The following is a 26199-nucleotide window of genomic DNA, read 5'->3' on the forward strand; positions in this document are numbered from 1 at the left end:
TAGGATGCCGAATGCGGGGTACAGGGTTCAGGGTGCAAGGTACGGGGGTCCAGCACAGATCCCTGCCTGACAAACCCCTATTCCGTTTGGATCACGCGCCCTTCCAAAGTAAGCCCCGCCCCACTCGCTCAAGTCCTTTCCAGAGATTTAGCCACATCTTCTTTAGGCCCCACGGCCCTGCCCATTCGTTCAAGGCCACGCCTCCCCTCCCTCTCAAGACCTCCCACTTCCGTTGCTCCTTTCCCGGTCCAGTAGCTACTCATAGGAGCTCTCATCCTCCGTAAGGCCTGGGCTTCCTCCTTCCCCAAACCCCCAGCATCCCATTGAGAGACTTAAGGCTTGTGGTTGTGGGTGTTTTAATGCACTGAGCTCCAATACAATTCTCCCACCTTTATGGCTAGCACAACCGGGTACTACCAGGGCCCCCTCAGACGACAAATTCCACCAAGGTCAAGGCCAGAGTGAGGTCCAGCGTCTGTCCGAGGTGCATTATCAGCCTTGGCTTTTAGAGTCCTCGACCCTCCCTCAAGCGGTGAAGAAGGGGAGGTCCTCTCAGTTATCCAGGCTCATGAGTAGAGCAGCGCCCCTCTTGATCCAATGATCAGATGTCATGGTCCCAGAGCGGAGGTCGATGCCAATGACAAAGGATGCGCGGTCTGAGCTGCCTGCCCGGTTGGGATAGTAATAGCAGGGACAGGAGTACATGCCTTCGGGGAAGGAGAGGAGAAAGAGTCAGACCCTGGAGCCTCTGGCAGAGCAGGGCAGGAGCAAGTGTGGGGGAGGGGTGGAGCAGAGACTGGGTTAGGATCCAAACTAGGGATGGAGCAGGCAAGCTTGAGGGAACTGTCCCACCCTTGGCACTCTTCTTGCGGCTCTCTGTAGGCCGGAAGTGGATCGTGGGCATGAGGCAGACAAGCTGCATGGGCTCTGCCTCCACCAAGCAGGAGTTCTTCCGGTCCCAGCCAGCACCCTCCAGGTATAGGCCCCGAACCCAGACACCATCCTGGGGAGACATGGGGGCAGGTTGGGGGGAAATCTAGACCCTCAGTTGCCAGCACCCCTGTCCTGACACCTCTCCTCCCCTCTCAACCAATTGTTCCCCACCTTTGTTCCCAGCACCCTCCTCCTCCACCAGAACCCCTCTGCTCGGAACCCCGAGCACATCTGGCTCCCACCTTGGGTGGATACACTAGGTTGCTGTCGTCCACAGTGGAAACAATAAACTCCCAAGAGAGGCTGTCCACTGAAATCTGGGGATTGAAGGTGAGAATAAGGGAGGACCCCCAAAGAGGAGAGCAGATACATATCCTCAGCAACCGTCCCCATCACACTTTCCACATTGCTCACATTGTTTTGGCGAGCTGAAGACTGCAGGACAGCAGTGAGGAAGCCAGTGGGAAAGGTGAAGCCAGACAGCCAGAAGATCACAGGAGGCCGTGCGCGGCTGGCCCACAGTTCAAACTGTTCCACCCGCATGGCCAAGTCCCGGGTCCATGAAGCCAATGGCTTTTGTGAGGGATATGCCTGGAGGAGGAGAAGGCAGTGTGTGTTTATTCATTCACTTATTCATGCATTCAAATCCTTGTTTCAACACTTGGAGCAGCTATAAGAAGAATATATGCTGTCAGCCCCTGTTCCCCAATCATAGTTCGGCATAGCTCTCCAAAAGCCAACTCCCAGGAAAGAAGCATAAAATGACAACTATTAACAATAGCACCAGTAATATTAACCAGTTACCATTAATGAAGCACCTTCTAGCATTGTGCACAGTACTGGGAATCCTTGAAACATCCTTGGAGAGGCTAGGCACTTACCCTGAGTAAGCTTCTAACTAAATAACTTTTCAAAGTCAGTCAGTAAAGGGCAGAGTCAGATTTCAACCTTGAACTTGTCTGGCCCCAAAGCCCAGGCTCACTGCTTTTTGCTATATGCTCCCTTAAAACCAGGAGGTCACCGGCCCAGGGGTGAAAGGAGAGTTCATTGTTGGATTAGGATCAACAGTAATGTAATCTTGCCTTTCCCCAGAGCGGAGGGACATGGGCATCAAAGATGCAATTGAAAATCTCTTCCAGGCTTGTAGACATGACGATGAGGCCCTGGATGCCTTTTTCTAGGTCTGTCAGTGAGAACCTGAACAGGGTAAGGTGGAGGGTTAGGGATGGGATGGGCCTGGGAGAGCCATCACAGGCAGGGAGTGAAGGCCTTTCCTCGTGCTCCCTCACCACGTTCCACAGAACCGCCCTCCGTCTTACAGGATGGTCTCCATAAGCTTGTTGTATCTCTGAATCTCCTGAAGAAGCACCACGTTGAGTGGGGAGGGGTCCACAGCCAGCAGTTTTCGGGTCCCTTCATAGTCGATCATTTCAGGGATCTTCTGTTTCACATCAGCAGCCAACTCAAGGACCTGCCGAGGCAGGAGCTCTGAGCTCTGAGTGCAGACCCCTCGTCCTCATTGCTTTCCCTCCCCCAGGTGTCTGTCTGTCCTTACCTTCTCTTCCCGGCTCTGGTCTCCGGCCCTGGTGGGTGTAATCTGGGGTTGCAGGGAAAGCAGAGTCTCAAAGAGAGTTCGTGCCTCAGTGATCTGGGAGGCCACATCTGCATTAGGGTGCTGGCCAAAGGTCTCGGGGGGGTCCATGCCGGGCAACATGCTAATGTACTCCTTGTATGAGGCCAGGCTCCCATCCTTGGGGATGAAATAGGTCTCCAATACTGACAACCTGGGGAGCCACCGCATAATTATCCCTGTGTCGTGGGGACTCTGGGGCTCCCATGCCAGGCCAAGACCCCATTCCTCCAACTCCCGGCTCTTGCTCCACCCCCTGCCCCACAGTCCCACAAAGCCTGCCTTCTCCCAATCTCACATTCTCTCCTCACACACTTCCCCTGCCCCCACCCCATTCAGCGCGCCCCCTCACCTGTAGGAGGGGGTTGATAGAGCCTGCTCACAGAAGTAGTCGTTGATGTAGGTGGTGAGCAGGCGCCGGTCCCAGTCATCCGTGACGTGTCCGCCATAGTTGACACCAGCGATGAGGTACTTGAGCGCATCCCAGGGCGTCTCCTCATACTCGTCCAGGTAGAGGCTCAGCAAGTTCTCTGACACCTGTGTGTGGTCCCAGCCCGAGCCCCCAGCCCCATGCACAGTTATGGCAGGAACCCTTCCAGGGGCGCTTTAACACAGGCTTCCTGGCAGTGGCTATTCCTGCAGGGCAGCCATGGGGCAGGAAGTGTAAGGAGACAGGGCTGGGATGAGGGACCCTGGTTAGCACAAACCTCAAAGTCGGAGTCATTGAAGTCACAGATGATGTTCCAGCCGAGTTGCAGGAACTTTCTGCGTTCAAGTAACACAGAGTGGAAGAAGCACAGTGCAAACAGCAGCTTCTTATACTTGGAGGGTTTGGAGCAGCGGGAAAACTGTGGTTCTGTCATCAGTTGGTAAAGGCGGGTCATGTTGGCCTTTAGGCCCTGGGGACAATGAAGTACAGAGGTGGGATGACATGCATCTTGCTTGGCCCTGCCACTAGCACCGTCGTGTACAGTTGTGGAGGTTGCTCATTGCACAAGGGCACTGGCTGAAGGGATGAGTGGAGGCTGAAATCCAGCCCTTGAGCTGCATGCCAGGGTGTGTGCTCATTCACGGGGCTGCGTGCCTTTCTCTGATTCACACACGGACACTGTATGGGCTAGTGGCAGCCCTGTCTTCTTGTCTCCGCACCCCGCCCCCCCGCCTTTTGATCCCCTCAACCATGATGTTCTCAATGGTGGGTAGGCCGACTCAATTTGGGAGTGCCAGAAAATATGCACAGAAACATAAATGTGCACTACTGATGAACAAAAATGTACACAACTATGGGCAAAGGGTCAGTAGATAGTGTCTCATCAAGGAGGAACGTTCTATGTGATTGGATTTATCAGGCTTCATGAACAGGTTGGGATTTGGCCTAAGTCTTACAAATGGGAAGGATGTGACGAGGCTGAGAGGAGGGCCTTAGTTTCCCAGAGATGCGAAGAATTGAAGAAATAAAGGCACAAAGGGGAGATAAAGTGAGAAGTCTAACTGAAGTCAAGTGCTCAGGTGGGGAAAGAATGGCCACGAGCAGATGGAGGGCAATAAGAAGGGCAGTTTGAGCCGTTTGGACCTGATTCACCAGGTATCCTGGAGCCATTTCTGTCTTAAGTAGGACAGTGATACGTTGAAAGAGTATTTTAAGAAGACTCATATATGATGGACAGAATGGAGCAGGGAGAAAACAGAAGTAAGAACATTGGATAGACCAATAACAAAAAGAAAATATAATTTTTAAAAATACCATTTATAACATCATCAAATTATGTAAAATACCGTGAAACCACCGAGTCCTAACCACTGGACCACCGGGGAATTCCCTTTACACATCTTTATAGAGAAACTTACAAAACTTTATTGAAATAAAGAACAGGGACTTCCCTGGTGGTGCAGTGGTTTAGAATCCGCCTGCCAACGCAGGGGACACGGGTTCAGTCCCCGGTCCGGGAAGATCCCACATGCTGCGGAGCAACTAAGCCGGCGCGCCACAACTACTGAAGCCCGCATGCTGCAACTGCTGAAGCCCGTGCGCGCAGAGCCTGTGCTCCACAACAAGAGAAGCCACTGCAATGAGAAGCCCGCGCACCACAAGGAAGAGTAGCCCCCGCTCGCCGCAACTAGAGAAAGCCCGTGCGCAGCAACAAAGACCCGACACAGCCAAAAAAAAAAAAAAAAAAAAGAATAAATGGAGAGACCTACTATACTCATGGATTGGGAGGCTCAATATCCTAAAGATGATGATTTCCCCCAAATTGATCAATAGAATTTTTCTGGTGAAAACCTGACAAGCTAGTTCCAAAATTTATGTTGGAGAATAAAAGGTCAGGAATAGCCTGGAGAAGGACATTGGTGAGGGGACTTGCCTTCCCAGCTATCAAGAATTATTATAGGGCTATATAGTAATTAAGACAGTGTACATTGACCCCAGGATAAACAAGTTGACCAGTGAACCGAATAAAGGGCCCAGAAACCCATCTGTATATATATGACATGATTGGGACATTTAACAAAATTGGAATATATAATACATTTAGATTAAAAGAGTGTATCAATTTATTGAAGTTGGCAACTGTGCTTGCAATTATATAAGAAAACATTCTTATTCTTAGGACTGAGCCCTTTACACTGAAATACACTGAAGTATGTAGCAGTAAAGGGCCAGGATACATGCAATGCACTCTCAAATGTTTCAGAAGAAGTGTGAGTGAGAACAGAGCGAAAAACAGAGAGAGATCAAATGATAAGGCAAGTGGGACAAAATGTTAACAACAGATGAATTTGGGTAACATACATGTGAGGATTCTTTGTACTATTATTCTTACAACTTTTCTGTAAGTTTAAAATTATTTCCAAATAAAATATTTTAAAATATTGGCCTCTTTGTCAGCTTCCAAAAGAAATCTGGTTGCACCAACTATACCCTGAACGTCCTACTTTCTCTGAAGGTTTGGTGGGTCGCAGGAAGGTTCAGCGTCACCAGCAAGCAGCATTTCACAGGAGGCTCTCCTGGGCTGAGCTAGAACAGGGCCCTCTCCTCTGGTGACCCAACCACGGCAGAGCCATCCTCTCTGATTCCTCTCTCCTCCTGGGTTTTGCTCCAATTCATCATTGCCTCCACGCTCACTGCTTATCATGCCGACCTAAACAGCACCTACCTCAGGGCCAACACATCTCTACCCATCACAGAGGGTTGGGCTCAGCCAACAGAGGGCCCACGGGCTACCAACGCACACACCTCTCTTAGAAGGCAATAAGAAAGGCTCTTAAAAAATGAACCAAAAAAAAAAAAGTTCTGTTTCTTTGGCAACACATTTCTGGACTGTTTTGACATTTTTAAATGGGGGTACAGAATGCTTTTGTTGGCAGAAAAGAATATAAATAAAAATCAACTTTAAACACATATTTTAAAAAATTAGTGGCACCATTAACAAAAATGGGATGAGGAGATAATCTACGCAGAGGATGACTTGTTTTGAGAGCGTGGGATTTATGGTGCTGGTGTGCCGAAAAGAAATGCTTCATAACCAGATGGAATTCAGACCCGGCACTGAGTTTGATACTGGAGCCAGAGATGGGGATTGGGGTTGAAATTAGGAAGAGGACAATTTCTCCATCAACTTGTGAAAGGAGGAAATGTAGAATGAGCACAGGACAGGAGGAGAAAGAAACACAGAAGTAATAAATAATGTGGCAAGAAACAGAGGGGGGGACCAGGAGTGTGTGTCGGGGAAACCAGGGAGAGGGACAGTCAACTGTGCCAGCTGCCTCCAGGTGGTCAAAAAGGATTTAATGATGAAAGACATCCACACACCTGTGCATTCAAACGGTCCTCATTTATTGAGCACCTACTACATGCGCGTCCCTGTGTTAGTCATAGGATGAGCAAAACGGTGAGGGGAGAAAAAAGACATGGCCTCTGCCTTCTTCTTGGAGCTTACAGTCTAGAGAAGAAGTCAGGCATCAACCAGAATCACACTAATACGTGTAAAATTCCCCACAGCGGGAAGACCAGAGGGAGTGGTGAAGGTTTTAGGAGTGTTACCTAGACATGGAGGTCAGAGTCTTCCTGAGAAAGTGCTGGTGGGGCTGAGACCTGAAGGGGCAAAGGAGGGGACGGGGAGGAAAGCAGGGAGGGCAGCACATGCAAAAGCCCCAAGCAGGAGAATACAGGGTCTATCAAGGAAGAACAACAAAGCAATTTAAAAATCAACAGAGCAGCGACCGACAAAGCTGGGGAGGCGCCCGCTGGGGCACACAGGCCATGTGAATAGGGTTTTGATCTTGATTAAAAGCAATGAAAAGCGACTAAAATAGTTTTAAGTAGGAGGTAAGTGGGTAGGATGCAGCAACATGATCAGATTTTAAATCTGCAATTCACTGATTGCATTCAATGGTGACCTTGTAATATTGGAGATAAAATTTTCAATAGAGTTGGAGGGAAGGAAGGAGAAAGGCCGGGAAGTGACAGCAGGGAAAGAATGTAAGGAAATGTCGGGAGGAGGAAGGGTCTGAAGGGTCCAAGCGCTAGTTATACACACTTTCTTTGCCTCCTTTTCCTACCTGTAAAATGGGGGTGATAGTACTTACCTGATAGGTGTGTGTGTGTGTGTTAAATGGATTAATAAATGTAAAGCATTTAGAACAATGCCTGGCACATAACACTCAAGAGATGTTAGCTATTACTATTATGTTCTAAGAGTTTGGCGCACAGAAGAGAGAAAGGAGGTGGAATTTTTTAGAGGACAGTAGAATCCAAAAAAGCCGTGCTGTTGTTAAGGTTAAACCCTCTCTCTGAGGCCTGGAAGAGGAAAGGTAGGCCAGATGGCACGGTCGCTGCTGGCTGTCAGTTGCCCATACCTTTGGCGGCTCTGTGGTCATCTTGATGCTGGCCTGCAAGATCGAGATAGGGAAGTCTGGGTGGGGGCTGGAGCTGAGCCAGAGGCGGAAGGAAGGGTGGGGATCCTCCACCTGCAGCTGTTCCACCAGTTTGTCCAGGTTAGGCATCCACGACAGCGACAGGTGGCAGTTGGCCAGGAACACCCAATGTCCTGCAAGGAGATGCTGGATGCAGTGGCAACCATTCCCTATGCCCCACCTGTCCCCCCACTTTCCACCTGATTGTGTGTGTGGTGGTTGGGAGAGATGGGGTCCAGATGCTCAGGTGCCACCCCTGGGGCCTTCTGGAGAAGTGGGAGCTGCCGTTACAGCAGGGCGAAGGAGGTGGCAGGTGGTGGGCAGTCGGGCCAGGGACACAGATAGGGGCAGAAGAACAGGGTGGACACTGACCCTGAACCACACCCTCTCGGAGGAGCCGCGCCGCGATGGGGGCCTGGCCCTGGCCCAGAGACAGGGCATGGAAGTGCTGGGCCATGCCTGTGTGCTCTGCCAGCTGGAGCAGGGCACTGGTGGGGTCCACGCCGGGGGACAGGATAAATATGAGTGGGGTCCGCGGGGCTGAGTCTTCCATCACCTGCCGGCAGCACAGGGCGTGGGCTCAGGCAGAAGGCCGGGTGAGGCAGTGGGACAGAGACTGAGGAAATGCGGGCGGCCGACTGGGACAGGGAGAGGGAGGCGGGGAGGAAACCAAGCCACTGACCAACTTCATGTTTAGCACAGGCGGCTCAATGAAGCGGGAGCCAAGGTTGGAGACGATGAAGGAGGTTACGCAGAACGCCACGCGGTCCTGGCGCAGGGAGCGAACGATCAGCATCCGCTGCATTTCATTGCAGGCGTTCTCCCACTCACCTGGGGGTGAGGTGAGTAATCGCAGGGAGAGTGAGTCGGGAAGAGCAGGGGATGTAAACAAAGGGGCACCTGCAGGAACGCTGGGTCAGGAGGCAGGTGCGCTGAGGGAACTTGGGAGAGAGAGGGGAGGAATCAGAGGGTGAAGAGCGGGCACGCGGCTGAACGAGGGCAGGAGAGAGGCAGGAGAGGGAGGCCTGGCGCCCAGGCACCTGGCAACATAGCCTTCTCCGGGGTGGCATTGGTGTACCACAGGTGCCAGTCACGAGGATACTGTTCAAAGGAGTTCATGAGCCCGTGGAAGTTGGTCAGTTTGTCCAGCTCTGTGATGTTATCCCAGTAGGCGTCTGCGAGCCAGCTGGTACAGGGGTTATCCATTTGGCCCTCGCGATCCAGGACCTGGCGGGGGACGGTGGCGAGGAGAAAACGATTGACCGGGAACACCCCAAAAGAAGAATTATCTCTTTTTTCAAGGTGGAAAAGCCATGATGAGTATTTCATGAAACAAAATGAAGAAATAAATACAGGAATCTGAGGTGGATCGGAATCCACCTTTATTGGGGAAATAAGTGGGGTGGCGGGGGCGGTGGGGGGGCTAGGTCTCTGAGACGCTGTGCGGAGATGGCACAGTCCGAAGTTAGGAAGAGGGCGCCCTCTGGTGGTTGCCTGGCAATAATGCCTCCTAGCCGAATGATTTCAATTGCAGCCTCACCCTTCAGAGAAGCACAAACTAACTGTTCACTCACTCATTTACCCTTTTTAACAAATATTTGTTGTTCACCAACTATGTGTTTTAAGCACCTGGGACACACCACTGAACAAAACAGACAAACACCTCTGCCCTTGAGGAGCTTATTTTCCAACATGAGACAGCGGATACTGAACCAAAAACATAACAAGTAAATTATCTAGTACGATAAAGGTGGCAGTGCCATGGAAAAAGAGAATAGGTTGAGGAGGATAAGGCAGATTGGAAGTGCTGGGGGGTAGTCTGAAATACTAAATAAGAGAGTCAAGGAAATCTCAGTGAGGTGAGATTTAAATCAAGACTTGAAGGAGGGGAGGGGGAACAATTTTCTGGCAGAAGGAACAGCCAGTGCAAAGGCCCTGGGGTGGGATATGTCTGCGACGGGAGGAGGCCCGTGCAGCTGGAGTGGACGGAGTGTGGAGCTGGGCAGCGGGGGATGACATCAGTGATGGGGCATCCATTTTCAAAGAATCTCTCTGGTCGCTGTGTTGAGAGACTAGGGGTGGCAGAGGCTCTTGCTAAAATCCAGATGAGAGGTGAAGTGAAGGTGGCAAAAGGAACAAAACTGTTGTCCAAGGAGGGTGTGCTGACGGATCAGGGAACCGTGGTATGGTTGGCAGCTTTAAGGGCCCACCTGAGGTGTACGGTCATGGATTTAAAGTGAGTCCAGTCGGTGTGGGCATGTTTTTCTCCAGCCAAGCTCAGCTGCATGGGCCACACTGGGACAGAGGCGAAGGAGAACTGGATCTTACCAGAGCGGTAGCTTCAGCGAGCAAATGCCACACCGTGCCGGGGGTGAGGGGGGGTGGTGTGCAAAGGGGCTGAGGCTGTTTACAAGGGAGAAAGTGTAATGGTGGCCACGAAATTAGGCTGGGGAAGGAGTGGCCTGAGAAGCAGTGAAAGAGTGGCCAGCTCATACCAATCAGCTGGTCACAGGTAAGGGGCCCAAAGCCCCGCCTGTAACTTGGGCAAGGAGGCACAAGGCAAGTCACCCCCCGCGGCCCCCCCAGGAGTTTGTCAGGCGCCTGCTCCTGCCAGCGTTCCTCCGCGCACGCGCACTCGCTGGAGCCTCGGGCCTTACCCTCTGGGTCTGGAGTCCATCCCCAGCCTCGTCCGCCCCACCCTCGGATGTGCCCTCTGCTCCACTCACCACGCCCCCGCGCAGAAAGAAGTTGTATTCATCCATGTTGAGTTTGCCGGAAGTCTCCAGGATCTTGGCACACATCTGAAAACTGCACAGCAGCTTGTGGCGCTCGAAAAGGGTGCGGCAGGTGTACCTGGGAGGGGACAGGGGATGGGGGTGCGGGAGGCAGGGTACTCAGCATGAATGCCTCCTGAGAGAAGACCAGACCATCACAGAGCCCTACACAGAAGGAGGGTCTTACTCAGCTTCGAATCCAAACCTCCTGTAAACAGCCAAGCATTCGGGGCACTAGAGAGAGGACGTGGTTTCCCCAGAGTTTCCTCAACAACGACTGGACCCCTGCTATGTGCCAGGTACTCTGCCAGGTCCTGAAGACACAAAGATGAACAAGCGCAGTCTCTGTGCTGGAGGAAGTCAGGTAGAGTGGGGAGGACAGGCGAGAGGCCATCGGCTACCATAGGACGTGATGAGTCCTGTACAAGGGTGGCAGCCCCCGCCCTGCCTGGAGCAGAGCTGCCGGAGGTACAGCCGAGTTACCGAGTGATGCGGCAGAGTGGAGAGGGGAGGACGCCAGGGAGAGCTCAGAGCACAAGCAAAGCAGGCAGTGGGGGCGGGAAAACCATGGCGTGCAGGGCGGTCAGCGGTGCTCAGGCATCCAGCGTAAGGAGGGGAAAGGTGAGGCTGGGAGGCAGGTGGTGGCCAAGGCACGGAGGACTTTGTGGCCACTGGACACGAAACAACCACCAAAGAGTGTAAGCCGGGAGTGGCATGGCCAGATTTCTGTGTTTGAAAGGCTCACGCTGGCGCCTGCAGGAGGACAGATTAGAGAGGGACAGACTTGGAGGCAGAAGGACCTGTTGCGAGCCCGTTGGGGAATTCAGAAAGAAAGATCACGGCGGCCTCCACTGAAGTGCAGTCATGGCACTGGGGAGACCCGGGTGGGGTGGGGGAACAGTTTGCAGAAAGAATCATGAGCAAAACCTGGTGATGGATCTGAGGGGTGAGGGACAGTGAAGAGTCAGGAACACCTCCTGGCTTCTGGCTTGGGTGCCTGGGAGGTGGGTGTTGGTGCCACTCAGGGGTGTGGCCCCGAAGAAAGAGGGAAGATAACGAGTTTGATGTGAAACAAGCTGAACTTGAAGGGTCTGTGGGATGTCCAGGCAGAGGGGTCAGGAACCTCGCTACTCAAAGTGCGAGCCACAGACCAAGAGCAGCAGCTTCACCTGGCGCTTGTTAGAGATGCAGGCTCCCAGGCCCCAGCCCAGACCTGCTGAATCTGAGTCTGCATTCTAACACGATTCCCAGTGCGTCGTGGGCACGTGAACCGTTTGAGAAGTGCTGGTATAGGAGACGGTCCTACACACAAGGCTAATGCTCAAGGGAGACCTGAAGAGAAGATACACTGGAACAGGGACTAGTCAGCCCGTGGATGATGGTTAGACCCCGACCGCGGACGCCACCCAGGGCAAGTGTATGGAGAGAGGAGCAGGGGGACAGGAGCGGTGGCATGGGGCAGCACGAAGGCACAAGTAGCACGAGGGGTCGGCGGAGAGCCACCGGGCCTCCCGCCGAGCTCGCGCGGCGCGCGGGGAGGCGCGCAGACCTGTAGACGGCGTAGGTGTGGTACTCGTTCAGGTAGTCGATGCGGTCCTCCAGCTTGTTGCTGCGATGGCTCTTGTCGATGCTGAGGATAAAGAGGCTGATGTAGGCGTCCAGCGAGAACTGGTACATGGGGTCGATGCGGCCCATGTCGTTGAGCACGAAGAACAGCACCGAGGCCCGCTGGGCGCACGGGCGGTAAGCCTGCGGAGGGGGCGGAGTCAGGGCCGGAGGGGCGGGGGCTCGGGCAAGGAGGGGGCTGGGCCGGAGGGCGCAGGGGCTCACCTCGCGGGCCAGGTCGATGTTGATCTCCGTGGTTTCGCTGATCTCCAGCTGCTCTGTCACCTCCGTGGCGGTTATCTTGGAGGTCCGCAGGGTGTTCACCAGCTGCACGTCGTCTAGCAGGGAGCCTGTGGCCTCGTTCAGCAGCCTGGAGGGAAGCCAAGAGGCACATGGATGGAGAGGCTTTAGGGGTACTGGGCTGGGGTGGGGGGTGGGGAGGCCCCTCCCATCAGCCCCCCGGGGCTGTAGTCAGGCCTGCGAGACCAGCAGGCCGCGGGTCGGCGGAGGCAAGGTCTCACCGAAGGATCTCGTCCTCCAGCTCCTCGAGCTTCCTCTTGCCAGCGGCGATATTGATGACCAGTGAGCCCTTCCGCTCCTCCAGCTCCGGCCGCTCCTTCCGGACCACGATGCCCAGCAGTTGGGCCTCCAGGCCCTGGGATCGCCAGGACTCGTGGTGAGAATCCCACTGCGGTGACCTTTACCCGTTTCATCCCTTTACCCCTCTCAAGCCCCGCATCCGCAGCTGCCCGACACAATCTTAGCCTTTTCTCAGTCCTGCCGGACTCTACAGCCCTTCCGGGTTCACCCTAGTTCAGTCTAAGCATTAGCTCCCACCCACCTGTTCTTTGACAGCAAAGTTGACAATGGTGGTCTTGGCTGAGGTCTCTGGGCTGTAGTGGGGGTTGGAGAGCTTGGTGGTGATGTAGAATCGGAAACTGGTATTGTATTCCACCTCCTTATCGCCGATGCGCATCAGCAGCCGACCACCTGCACCCGCAGGAGGGTCAAGGGCAAGGACCCCACGTGACCAGGTGTGGGCTGACCCGTTGTTCCCCAACTGGAATCCAGTAGCAGTGACTCAGCCTGCCCTAATGGCCCCAGCCCAGGGCTGTCTGAATACAAGGACAGGTAAGTAGAGGACAGAGCCAAAGACCCAGCCCTTTCTTCCCCTGTGTCCGACTCGTCTGGGCTCTAGGATTTGTCCTCCAGCCCAACCCCACAATAAGCCTGGGCCCTCACCAGTTCGAGCTACAGATTTGTTGAGCACAGGGTTGAGTGTGGGGTCCAGATATTCCTGCACGTTCTGGAGCAGTACTGGGTGTCCAAACTGGATGGCCTTTTCTAGGACTCGAAGGTAATCGCTCATCTGCAGATCGATGATCTGTAGGCCCTAGAGAGCAAGGGAAAAGATGCAAGAAATGCTGCAGGATACAAGGGGGGTAATGGCCTAAGGGAAGGACCTCAGGAAGAGTTAGGCTTGGGAAGAGAATCTAAGGGGACAAGTCAGTCCCCCAGCCTTATACCTGACTTCCTTCCATGTTCTTGATCCATTTCAGGGCCTGGGCCTGAGGATCAATCATCAGTGCCCACCTGAAGGAGGAAGCGTGAGTCAGAAGACAGGCTCTCCCCTTACTCAGCCTCGTGCTCCCAGCAGCTTCCTTACCTGTTGCCACGAGTGACGATGATGCCATTCTCAGTGGAGAAGGCATCCGAGGGCAACCCTTGGATGTTCCAGTCCCGAACTTTGGTAGGATTGGACAGGAATTTATCAAAGGTGAAGTGGGGTGAGCAAGGAACTTGCAGCTCCGAGATCTGGGTGAGAAGAGCCCCAAGCTTCAGCCTGGAGATCTGAGCCCAGCACCCCTGCCCCTTCCCGACATCTCTGTTACTCCCAAAGGCCACAATCTCAGAGCCCATGAGCTCACTCATCACGCCTAAGCCCTGCCTCACCTTCCTGATCCAGATTTGGTTGACGATCTCATCCCGGTAGTTGGTCAGGAAGGGTCCCATGTAGGACAGGAAGGCAGCTGCCAGGAGACAGTCTCCCACCAGGTAGCCCAGATCCCCCTCCAGGCCCTGGAGGACAGCAGGGGAGGTGTAAGGCTGCCTGGGCCCCCAGCCTGGAGACACCTGGACTGCTCTGAAGGCACTCTCCTCTGGACACTATCCAGATCAGAGAGAGTCTTTGCCTCTCCTAGACCCTTGCACCCTGAGAACTCTAACCTACTCTCACAACTTTTGAGTTTCCCATCTTTTTTTCCCTTTTCTTCATATTTGGGCCATGCCATGCAGCTTACAGGAATCTCAGTTCCCCAACCAGGGATGGAAGCCGGGCCATGGCAGTGATAGTGCCGAACCCTAACCATTAGGCCACCAGGGAACTCCCTTGAGTTCCCCATCTTTAACAGCAATGTTTATTTCTTATGATAAGGCCTAACCCTCTTGTGAAGCCAGGAGCTCACCGAGGGTAGAGACGACATGCCCCAGGTTGGCTTCAATCAGGCCAGTGGGCTATGTCAAGGGTCCTCGTGTGTGCTTTCCAGCCCTACCTAAACACAGAAGCAGATCCCCCATGGTACAAAAAGTCTCTCCTTCTACTATTCTCACCAAATATGAGGAGGTGGAGGGGAAGAACTCCCATGCCCCATTCTTCGATGTCCCTACACCCAAGTATCCCCATTTCCCCCGCCTGTCCCTCAACCTAAACGGGACGGGAGCTCTTGGCACTGTTGGGCAGGGAAGAAGGATAGCCAGGTGGTGCAATGATCTCACCTTCACCATCTCCTCCCATCGGGCCTTCTCGCCAGCCAACCCAGACACCAGCATCCCGGCTCGTTCCAGCTTCACTTCCATCTCCTCGGACTTCTTGCGAAGCTCCTCCTTCTGTGCCAGCTTTTCATCGTACTGTTTCTTCAGCATCTCCAGTTTCTCAGCCACCTGGGAGGGATCAGAGTACAGGGATCAAACACGGGGCTTGAGGCCAGATTGTTCTGGCTTCAGATCACCAGTCTGCCGGGTTGTGGGAAAATGAACCTCGGGGAAAATGATCTCTTTGAGCCTGTTTCCTCACGTGCAAAATAAGAACAATCAACACCTGCCCTACAGGATTGTTGTGAGGAGAAAAACAAGATCAAATATGTGTGATAAGTTGCGTTTTCTTTCCCGTCCCTCCACCACCCTTTCCTTGAGCCTGGAAACTACTTGGTAATGGACTCAAGGCTGAGTAGGAGACAGACCTCTCGTAGCATAGTGATAAAGCACACAGGATGTGTTGGCCAGAGAGGACCAGATAGCACAGAAATAACCGCCACTCCGTGCCAGAGGCCACACCTAAGGTGAGACCTTGAGAGAGGAAGAAGGAGTTAGAATGAAGCCAGGAGCTGCTGGAGGGAGGAAGAGGGAGTCCATTCAGGAAAAAGGCCCAGGTCCGAGGTTCCACCGAAGATGGGACCTGGGAAGAGCCTTACCTCTTAGAGAAGCCTCCCTCACCTCGACTCATTGGAGGTTGGAATATACCACTCAAATAATTTTTTTTTCTTTTTGGCCATGCCGTGCAGCTTGTGGTATCTTAGTTCCCGGACCAGGGATTGAACCCGTGCCCTCGGCAGTGAAAACACAGAGTCCTAACCACTGGACTGCCAGGGAGCTCCTTATCACTCAAATCTGAAGTCAAGAACTGACTGTGTGGTGATTGTTTTGTAATGTTTAGAAATATCGAATCGCCATGCTGTGCACCTGCAACTAACATAGTGTTGTAGGTCAATTATACTTCAAACAAACAAACTTATAAAAAAGAAATCAGATTTGTGATTACCAAAGGCAAAGATAGGGGGTGGGGGAGGGGAATTGGATGAAGGCAGTCAAAAGGTACACACTTCCCGTTATAAACTAAATAAGTATTAGGGATGTAATGAACATGATTAATATAATTACACTACTGTATGTTGTATATGAAAGTTGTTAAGAGAGCAAATCCTGAGTTCTCATCACAAGGAAAAAGTTTTTCCTCTTTTTCTTTTCTTTTGTCTCTATATGAAATGATGGATGTTCACTAAACTTATTGTGATCATTTCATGATGTATGTAAGTTAAATCAATGTGCTGTACACCTTAAACTTATACACTGCTGTATGTCAATTATATCTCAATAAAACTGGAAGGAAAAAAAAAAGAACTTGAGTCTTTTCCAGGACCCGGTATGTGTGCCTGACTGGCGAACAGTAATTGTGTCTGTGAACACACCGTGTCACCTGTTCTCTTCATGAAGAGGAACGGGGGGCTGGCCTTACACCAAGTGCCTGCCACACGGTGTGCACACGATACACATTAGTTCTCTTTCCTGCTGCATCCCCACTGGGAGAGGCAGTCTGCAGCAGTGCAAAGAGTGCTCAGATCCTTGCCCCACTTTACTGAGTGATGGCTGTAAGGATAAATGTGGGTTGTAGCACAACGCCTACTGTGTAGTAAGCAGGCAGGACCTGGGCTCAGCTATTGAGGTGGACCTCCGAGAACTTGGGAATGGGAAAGGTAGCTCTCCAAGGAATATTTTTTAAGGCAAAGTGGAGATTCAAAATGTCACCCTTGAGTGACAGGACGGCTTATAGGTCAAGCCTTGGTAGGAATCTGTTGGAAGGCATTAGCATCTAAAGAAAGAAGGTGTCACTCAGTGATCAGCTGGGCCACTTGGAGGCTGGGGACCTACAGGGAAATGTAGGTCCCCTTGCACACGCGTGTTGGGTTATCTGGCAGGCTCTGCCGCGTGACCCCTGTCATCAGGTTCACGCGACCCCCTCCATGCGCTGAGGCCATGCTCATCAGCAACACTCTGATTATAATTCGGCTTCCCATGGAGACTGGTCTCTGGGGGGGCAGCCAGCCCACATGACGGATCTATATTTCATTATTTATTTTGTGTGTGGTGTTGTCTTCACTGTTTTTATTTTTCATGCAAGAAATATATGCACAAGGTTAAAAACCTAAATAATATAATAAAAGGGGTTATAATGAAAAGCAACAGTCCTCTAGCCCACTTTTCCTACCCAGTCCCATCCTTCAGTAGCAAATTATTTTTTAACCATTCCTCTTTTTATTTCTTCTGGTAATCACTTCCATATCTCTGACTATTACGCTTATGCCGCTACTATACACATATATATACATACACACAGTTTTTAAATTTTTGCAGTTTTAATCTTTTTTTTAATTAAAAATTATTATGAAACATTTCAAACCTAGAAAAAAGACTAATATAAGCAATACCTATATACCCATCACCTAGATTTAACAGTTGTTAACATTTTGCTATATTTATTCCATCAACTTGTTTTTTTGCCAAAGTATCTTAAAGTAAATTGCAAACTCATGACATTTCAACCTTAAATACCTCATAAGGCATCTCTTTTTTTAAAAAGGACATAATCATAACATCATTATCACACCTAACATCATCTTTATCTTTTTTGAAAATAACTTTTCCCATTTATGTCTTTTTTTTATACCATTGAAATTTTATTTATTTTTTTTCAAGAAACAAGATTTTATAATAATTTCTTTTGCTGTGTAATACAGTTTTTCTATTGTATGATGTTTTCTTTATTTATTTATTTATTTATTTATGGCTGTGTTGGGTTTTCGTTTCTGTGCGAGGGCTTTCTCTAGTTGTGGCAAGCGGGGGCCACTCTTCATCGCGGTGCGCGGGCCTCTCATTATCGCGGCCTCTCTTGTTGCGGAGCACAGGCTCCAGACGCGCAGGCTCAGTAATTGCGGCTCACGGGCCCAGTTGCTCCACGGCATGTGGGATCTTCCCAGACCAGGGCTCGAACCCGTGTCCCCTGCATTGGCAGGCAGATTCTCAACCACTGAGCCACCAGGGAAGCCCTCTTCTTTTTTTTAAACATCTTTATTGAGGTATAATTTTGAATAGTGAATATGTTTCACATGAATCAATATTCTGAAGCAACGAAAACGTATACAGTGAAGGGTCCATCTTCCTCCTACTCCTGACCCCAGCCCCCAGCCCCAGCCTGAGAGAGAACCACTATCGCCAGTTTCTTTTCTTTTCTTTTTTTAATTTATTTTTGGCTGCTCTGGGTCTTCGTTGCTGCACGAGAGCTTTCTCTAGTTGCGGCGAGCGGGGGCTACTCTTCTTTGCGGTGCGTGGGCATCTCATTGCAGTGGCTTCTCTTGTTGCAGAGCATGGGCTCTAGGCGTGCGGGTTTAGCACGCGGCATGTGGGATATTCCCGGACCAGGGATCGAACCTGTGTCCCTTGCATTGGCAGGCGGATTCTTAACCACTGCGCCACCATGGAAGCCCTATCACCAGTTTCTAGCGTAAGTTTCCAGACAGAGTCCATCAATAGTAAAGAAAATGTAAGCACTGTGAGGGCAGCATCATGTTCACCACTGAATCCTTACCTAGGGTAGTGCCCAGCACTCAATAAATATTTCTTGAATGGATGAATTTTTTTCAAAAAGATAAATGGTAACATTCAATAGCACTGTTTTGTACTTTACTATTTTTTCTATATAAATTTATTTATTTGTTTATTTTTGGCTGCGTTGGGTCTTCGTTGCGGTGTGCGGGCTTCTCATTGAGGTGCCTTCTCTTATTGCGGAGCACAGGCTCTAGGCGCGCGGGCTTTGGTAGTTGTGGCTCGCGGGCTCAGTAGTTGTGGCTCGCGGGCCTCGTTGCTCCGCGGCATGGGGGGGTCTTCCCAGACCAGGGCTCAAACCCGTGTTTCCTGCATTGGCAGGCAGATACTTAACCACTGTGCCACCAGGGAAGTCCCTGTACTTTACTATTTTTTACTTGTCTCCAAATCAGTTCTTGTCAAGCTGCCTCATTCTTTTTAACAGCTGCAAATAATTTTGTGTATGGTGGAACCATAATTTATAGAACAAGTCTCCTGCTGATGGACATTTGCGTCTTCCCAACATTTTCTATTATAATGATGCTGTAATGAATCTCCTCCATGTACTTGCATAAGCACATCTTGACGCTGCTATTTCTTTTCTATTTTAATTGTTTACTTTGTGAATAAGTAACTTAAAAATTCAAGAGGCATAAATAAGAGCATGAAAAATCTTCCTCCCAGCCCTGTTCTCTATCTACCCAGCTTCCTTCTCGAGGTAGCCAATGTGACCTGTTTCTTGAATATTCTTCCAGTGCATCCTCTACGGATACTACAAGTATATTCTATACAGCTGTTTCCTGGTTTATCAACGTTAGACTATTTCTATGGACTCTATGCTGTGATAGATGAAGATCTGATTCCCTTATACCTCCATACCACCAACCCTTTCTCTCTACTCCTAATAGTTTTCTCTTTCCTACTGGCTACCTTTATAATGTTAAATAACACGTTTTTTGTTTCTTTGTTTTCTACAGCTCCTCCAAGCATGTGGACTCTTAATTCCCCGACCAGGGATCTAACCTGTGCCCCCTGCAGTGGAAGCGCAGAGTCCTAACCACTGGACCTCCAGGGAAGTCCAAACACGTTAAAACTGAGTTCTATTTTATCTACTGCAAAAGCATTGCCCTGTCTTTCCCTCAGCCCCCAGTGGACCTGTGTCCACTTCCCAACTTTTTAGGCTGTATGTCCTATTTTTATAACGTCGAGGTTGACAACATTCCCATTCAGAGGCCGCCCTCGGTCTTCTGTGCTCTGTCTGTAGATTGATTATAAAGGTCAAATGCCAATAAACAGTGTCGATGTCATTGTGACCCGGGTTGGTGCGCAGTGTGAACCAGGTGGCTGGCTGTGAGCTCGTGGCTGAGACACATTCTGACAGGTCACTGTGTGCCGAGCTGGTTGTTAAATACTTCTTGTATTATCCCTGATTATGTGTGTTCTCTTTCAGAAATTCTTATGGGTAGGATCGTGTCTCTTATCTCTCTCTCACGTTGTCTGTTTCTGGTTTGGGGTTTTATATTATAGTCCATGACGCTGTCCTCCTACCCTTCCACCCAATGTCATACTTTGATCATTTTAAAATTTCCCAGAATTCTTTCTTTTTCTCTGTTTGGACTTTCATCATCCTATTTTTGTTCTGTGGATGTCATTTCTTCCTTAATCACTCTGTCTGATGATACCAATTAGACTAGGTCTGCTTTTTCAAGTTTTCTCTGTAACCTGAATTTTCTCTGGGTTTATTTTTTCCTCTGGGGTCGTGTCTTGTTACGGTTTTTTGTTTTGGTCATTCCCTTGTGCGCTGGAAGACTTCCTCCAGGACTTTTTCTCACCCCTTCTCCAGGGGAGGTGGTGACTGATCTGACTGGTAAAATTGGGAAGAATAAACTGGGAATGCTCGACTGAGCTCAGGCCCTTTCCTTTTAGGGGTGAGCACAAGTCCCACTCTAGCCCCCCAGCAATGCCCAAGACCAGGTAAGTCTGTCTGAAGATGGGGTCCCTACTAGGGGGGCCGCTTGTTCACAGACGTCAGCCACATCCTCCAACTTAGCCTTTAAAGGTGATATTTTGGCCAAATGCCTTTTGTATTATTTCTCAATTTGCTTAGAACTTGGGTATAGAAGAAGGCTGCTAGTTCTCAGATCCATTCAAGAGTATACGTATTTGCAGACCAGAAAACACACCACAAAATTTTTGGCGGGGCTGGGGGTTTCCTGGGCAGACAGCAGGGTGTGGACAGGTGTTTTGACCTAGGTGACCTGCAGAGGCTGGTATTAAGCCCAGTGGGTTTCTACGCTTGTGGGGTTGGCTTTTAACCTCTATGGCCTGAGTGAAAGTCTTTTTTTTTTTTAATTTATTGTTATTTATTTATTATTTTTGGCTGCGTTGGGTCTTCGTTGCTGCACACGGGCTTTCTCTAGTTGCGGCGAGCGGAGCTACTCTTTGTTGTGGTGCGTGGGCTTCTCATTGCGGTGGCTTCTCTTGCTGCGGAGCATGGGCTCTAGGGCATGCGGGCTTCAGTAGTTGCGGCATGTGGGCTCAGCAGTTGTGGCTCACGGGCTGTAGAGCACAGGCTCAGTAGTTGTGGTGCATGGGCTGTAGAGCACAGGCTCAGTAGTTGTGGCGCACGGGCTTAGTTGCTCCGCGGCATGTGGGATCTTCCGGGACCAGGGCTCGAACCCATGTCCCCTGCATTGGCAGGCGGATTCTTAACCACTGCGCCACCAGGGAAGCCTCTGAGTGGAAGTCTTTAAGCCAACCCTGTGATATTCTGACCTTGGCAGGTGGCTGCAGCTTTATCCATGGGTGAGTGGCTAGTTCTATAGAAGCAGGATGTTTGAAGGAGGGCAACTTCTAGGAAACTGGACTTGGGCAGAGGAAAGATATAGTCTGCAAGGGTGGCCTTAATTAAGAGTATTGCAGTAGGCTTCCCTGGTGGCACAGTGGTTAAGAATCTGTCTGCCAATGCAGGGCACACGGGTTCGAGCCCTGGTCCGGGAAGATCCCACGTGCCGTGGAGCAACTAAGCCCATGCGCCACAACTACTGAGCCTGCGCTCTAGAGCCCATGAGCCACAACTGCTGAAGCCCGTGAGCCTAGAGCCTGTGCTCCACAACAAGAGAAGCCACCGCAGTGAGAAGCCCACGCACCACAGTGAAGAGTAGCCCCCGCTCTCCGCAACTAGAGAAAGCCCAGGCACAGCAACGAAGACCCAGTGCAACCAAAAGTAAATAAATAAATTTATTAAAAAAAAAAAAAAGATAGCATCAACCAAGTTAGAGGGCAAGTGAAGATGAAAAACTTGGAAGCAATGAATCTGTCTTTCCAAAAGGTAAATGGTTAAATAAATGATGGTCTACAAAAAAAAAAAAAAAAAAAGAAAGACTTCCTTGGTGGTCCAGTGGTTAAGACTCCTCACTTCCACTGCAGGGGGCACAGGTTCAAACCCGGGTCAGGGAACTAAGATCCTGCAAGCTGCGTGGCACGGCCATTTAAAAAAAGAAAAATGATGGTCTAGCTATCTACTGGCATAACATGCAGTGGTAAAAAGAAAGCAGAAACTCTTTATACACTGATATAGAACAATCTTCGATATATAAGTCAGTAATATAGGAAGGTGCAGAACAGTGTGTGTAAGTAACATAAAAAAAAAAAAGAAAAGAAATTTTGCCGATACAAGCACAGAACATCCCTGGATGGAGAAACAATAATTTGTAATATGGGTTGCTTTCAAGGGAGCAGAGCTGGTGGCTAGAGAGTAGAAGGTGGGAGAGAGAATTCTTACTGGATATGCTTTTGTACTTTTAAAATTTCAAACCATGTGGATGTATTTATATTACCTATAAATCAATGATAGAAAATTAAATGATAGACTGGAAGAATTTTGAACTCTTGATAATAACTTATATTCTGCCTGGTTAGGGAGTTACTTGTGCATATAGCTTGTAGGAAATCACCTTCTGGATTGTCTAGCCCGCTCACAGGAAATACCCCTCTCTACCTCCAGACGACCCCATCCCCTCCCCAGCCTCCAAAGCCCTCACATTCCTCCAGGTCCAAGCAGCAGTGTGACACCTTTGTCCCATCCCCCTGGCAAAGACACGTTTGCCGCACAGATTTCTTCGGCTACTGTCTCAGGGTCCCTCTCCAAAGGGCCCCCAACGAAGGATAGCAGACATTGCCGGCTCCCCGGTCAGTCTTGGGAAGGGCTCCTTGGGGACAGTGCCCCTGTGCCTTTGTAACCCTCTCAGTCAGCTTAGCTTTCTGAGCCAGAGGCAGCCTGTCTAAACAAGGCACAGACGGGGAGGCAGACAGGACTGTAAGGGAGAGGGGAGTAGAATTTGACAGGGAAAAATAAACAGTCAGGAAGCATCCCTCGGAAATCTGGGAGAGGGACCACCTCGGAAAACGGAAAACGCGGGTGTGAGGCTCACCTCACGCAGCTTCTCCTGGGCCTCGGCCAGGGCCGCTTGCTTCTCCTGAAGCTGGGCCAACGCAGTGTTCATGCGGATCCGCTTGGGCTCCACCACCCGGTACAGCCGCCCGTACAGCTGCGGGGAGAGAGCAGGCACCCTCTTACCCGCCACCCACTCACCTGCCCGTGATCCTTCCTTCCCACTTGGTCTTCCATCCCCCCTCCTCCTGGGCCGGCCTCACTGCTCCCCTCCCCACTGACCACCGCTTACCTCCATGGCGCGAACCCACATGCAGAGGGACTTGGCAGCCAGCGACACGCGGCCGATGATGTCAGGCTGGAAGTCTGGCTGGGCGCAGTAGGCCCCGATCTTCTTCAGGACCTTATCTGAGATATTGTCCTTATCAAAGTGGATCAGTGACTTGATGAAGTTCTGTTCCCCTGTGGGATGAAGATAGGGGGCCTCAGCCAGAGGGCCCAACCCCCCTCCTCATCCAGGCCACATGCTTCCTGGGCTCAGTTCCCAAGGCCAGCATATCTGCCCTCATCCTGAGCTCCTTCCGCTGACCTTGCTCCCTTCTCTAGACCCTCGAAGCTCCCAGGGCCTCCACGGCCTCCGCAGCCTCCTCTCCCATCACTTACCTTCAACACTCTCAGCCCGACTGCCCCACACACCACTCTTTCTATATACTCTGCACCTTCTTCTAGGGCAGGGGCCACCAAACTACAGCTTACAGGCTACATTCTACCACCAGAACTCAGAGCAGGAAAACTATCACAAGAATAAAACAGAAAGACTCTTGTTTTCCCTTTTCTGATTCTTGTGTTTTTGGAGGATGGGCGAGCGAAGACATTCCTGTCCTTGGATTCTGTGATATATTCCTATAATTCCTATAGCTTTATGAAAATTTTTTTTCTTTTTTTTTTTTTTTTTTGCTTAAATTAAGATGAGTCATTTTCTGTTACTTACAACCAAAGAAACTTGACTGACATTTATGCCTTCTCTTCCTTACTAGGCTCTGTGCTTTGAGGGTTGGTACAATGCATCCTTCATCTCTGTCTCTCCGAGTGCCTGACACCCAGCAGATGATTAGGGAACGCTGGGTGGACTCACGTTAATTACCTTCCGGATCCCTGGCTTACCTAGCTGCCTCTTGGCCTCTGCCCAGGTGGGCTCACTGCCTCGGAGAATCATGACTGCCTGCAACACCATCTCCACTTGGGCAGGGGGCCGTCCATAAGACTTGATCTCTCCTATATCCTTCTTGTTCAGAGACTCCAGGGCCTGGGAAAAGGGATTAACTTGGGGACGAGAGTCGACTCAGGTGGCAAGACAGGTTCCTTTTATGGAGATAGGACCCAGCTGAAGTTCCCCTCTTCTTTCCTACTTCCCCAGGGACTTTGAGAACAAAGAAGGCCGGCCCCACCCCCTTCCTGAGCCCTCCCGCCCCGATACCCGCATGGCCTCTTCCAGGGCTGGCAATGCCTCTTCTAGATCCTTCTGGGCATTGTCAGCCAGTGCCTGGCACTTGACTTCCTCAATCGCAATCTTCTCACTATTGGCTGTGACAGCCTACGGATGAAAAGAAAACGAGGGTTTTGACTTCACCTTGAGCAAAAGTGGCGGGGACGGTGTTGCTGGTAAGAGAAAGAGAAAGCTAAAGAAAACATGAGGAGTGGAACTCCCATTCCCTGCCCTGTAACCAGTGGAGACGGGGAAGCCCCTGCCCGGTGGGCGCGGGGAGCAGGGGGCACGCGGGGCGGGAGCAGTGCAGGGGAAGGGGGCGGGGGCACCTTCTGCTGCTCATCCGCTTCCCGCTTCCGCTGCACGATGACGACCAGGTACTCCTCGCACTGTTTCTGGAACTCAGCCACCTTTTTCTTGGCATCCTCCAGCTCCAAAGACATCACTTCCACCTTTTCCCTAGTTTCATCGATCTTAAACAACCCCGTCCGCAGCTTATTGGCTTGGTCCAGCAGCTCCTGCCGCTTCTCTGCCAGCAAGCTAGGGGACAGAGTAGGATCGGTGCCTCAGGAGCCGGGGCGCCCAGAAAGGAGAGGCCCATTTATTTAGTCTCTTCCTTCCCAGAGCGGCTCTGGTCCCTGTCTTCCTGCCCGTTGCCACCGACACCATCCTAGTCAGATTTTTATCATTTCCTGCCTGGATCATTGCCAACAGCCTCCCAACCGGTCTTTCTGCTTCCAGACTCTCGTGCCTCTGATTTATTCTACACACCGCTGTCAGAATCAGCTTGCTTGCTACTGTTTTCATCACACCACTTCCCTACTTGAGACTCTTCCCCGCTGTGCAGCAGACAGGGGGGCTGCAGTGAACCAGAAAACACAAACTTCTCTCAAGAGGGTGGCCATCCCAGGGCTCCAACCTGTTTTTTTCCATTTGAGAATGAATATGGGCTCAGTATCGCCACAATTTCTGATGCTTCAAGACAGACTGGAAATCTGGAGTTTTCTAAGGCTCCCCAAGTTTTAAATGTTGGCAACTCATTCAAAAATGAGTTTTAACATCGTACAGCCAAAGAAAAATGTCTATGCAAGATTGTTTTCTGGATTAAGTAATAATATGCATGTAAAGAACTTAACACAGTGACTGGGAAATCCTAAACAGGATGTTAGCCTATGTACCCAGGGAAGGCAAGGACTTCATTTTGTTAACTGGCATATATATTACAAGCATCTAAAATAGTGCCTGGCACAGAGTAGGTGCTCAAAAATATATTTTAAATGAATGAATTAATGTTGGCTATCATTATTATTACAAATGGCTTTTTCTTCACCTTTGAAATACTAAATCCAATAAGTGAGGTTTTTTTTTTACCTTACTCTTATATCCTTCAAAGCAAATTATTGTGTTGTGCACATAAAAACTCAGTCAGTACAACTTAATGAATGAATATACAATTCTTGGCAATGGTGGAAAGTCTAGAAGATGTTAAAGGCAGAGAGAAGAGGACCTACATTGTCATATATACCCATAATATAATGTCACAGTTGTATTGTGGTTGGGAAGAGAGACATCATTCCAGAAGATAAGGACAGAGAGGTGTATAAAGTGGTCACAGCCAGAGGGCCCCTGAGGTGGCCACGTCCCCTGGAAACCCCATCTCTCTGTTTAACTTCTTGGACAGAATTAAGGTCTCTGGCATCTCTGCCCTTCCACATCAACATCCCAGTTCTCGAGCGGGTCCCCTTGGCCAGCTCCTGGATATTTTCCATGACTTCATTTCACCAAGCACCCTCGAAAGACACCAAGCTCCCTGGCCCTCTGTGCCCCCTACTCTTCATCATACTTTTTATATCCAGATACAAGTTCCAGGTAGTTGGTGGGTGTGACGTAGTTGTGTCTTCGAAGTTCCAGCAGCATCTTCTGGGAGTACTGAGCCACCGACCAGTGCATGGTGACGAAGATCTGGGCCACCTTCCTGTGGATCTGAGGCCAATTCGTAGAGGATGTGAGACAGAGCAAGAGTAAAGGCAGACAGAGAACAGAAATGGGC

General features: G+C 50.5%; 1 protein-coding gene across 1 annotated transcript in view; it reads right to left on the reverse strand.

The window, feature by feature from the left end:
* Positions 1-513: 513 nt before the first annotated feature.
* DNAH2 (dynein axonemal heavy chain 2) overlaps positions 514-26199 on the reverse strand; it is a 93201-nt gene continuing 67515 nt past the window's right edge. Inside the window, exons 57-85 of the mRNA XM_061176780.1 lie at positions 25993-26132; positions 24479-24689; positions 24141-24257; positions 23828-23969; positions 22956-23125; positions 22704-22820; positions 14632-14796; positions 13810-13935; positions 13523-13671; positions 13383-13449; positions 13099-13249; positions 12698-12846; positions 12378-12511; positions 12082-12226; positions 11801-12000; positions 10204-10330; positions 8518-8704; positions 8160-8308; positions 7850-8033; positions 7421-7611; positions 3271-3462; positions 2916-3100; positions 2489-2717; positions 2253-2404; positions 2016-2130; positions 1348-1524; positions 1176-1250; positions 853-1003; positions 514-707 (exon numbers count right to left, since the gene is read on the reverse strand). Coding sequence (XP_061032763.1) covers positions 553-707; positions 853-1003; positions 1176-1250; positions 1348-1524; positions 2016-2130; positions 2253-2404; positions 2489-2717; positions 2916-3100; positions 3271-3462; positions 7421-7611; positions 7850-8033; positions 8160-8308; positions 8518-8704; positions 10204-10330; positions 11801-12000; positions 12082-12226; positions 12378-12511; positions 12698-12846; positions 13099-13249; positions 13383-13449; positions 13523-13671; positions 13810-13935; positions 14632-14796; positions 22704-22820; positions 22956-23125; positions 23828-23969; positions 24141-24257; positions 24479-24689; positions 25993-26132 — 4452 coding nt within the window. The 3' untranslated portion in view covers positions 514-552. The remainder of the gene's footprint in view (positions 708-852; positions 1004-1175; positions 1251-1347; positions 1525-2015; positions 2131-2252; positions 2405-2488; positions 2718-2915; positions 3101-3270; positions 3463-7420; positions 7612-7849; positions 8034-8159; positions 8309-8517; positions 8705-10203; positions 10331-11800; positions 12001-12081; positions 12227-12377; positions 12512-12697; positions 12847-13098; positions 13250-13382; positions 13450-13522; positions 13672-13809; positions 13936-14631; positions 14797-22703; positions 22821-22955; positions 23126-23827; positions 23970-24140; positions 24258-24478; positions 24690-25992; positions 26133-26199) is intronic.

The sequence above is a fragment of the Eubalaena glacialis genome, chromosome 19 (genome assembly GCF_028564815.1).
Source record: "Eubalaena glacialis isolate mEubGla1 chromosome 19, mEubGla1.1.hap2.+ XY, whole genome shotgun sequence".
Classification (NCBI taxonomy): Eukaryota; Metazoa; Chordata; class Mammalia; order Artiodactyla; family Balaenidae; genus Eubalaena; species Eubalaena glacialis.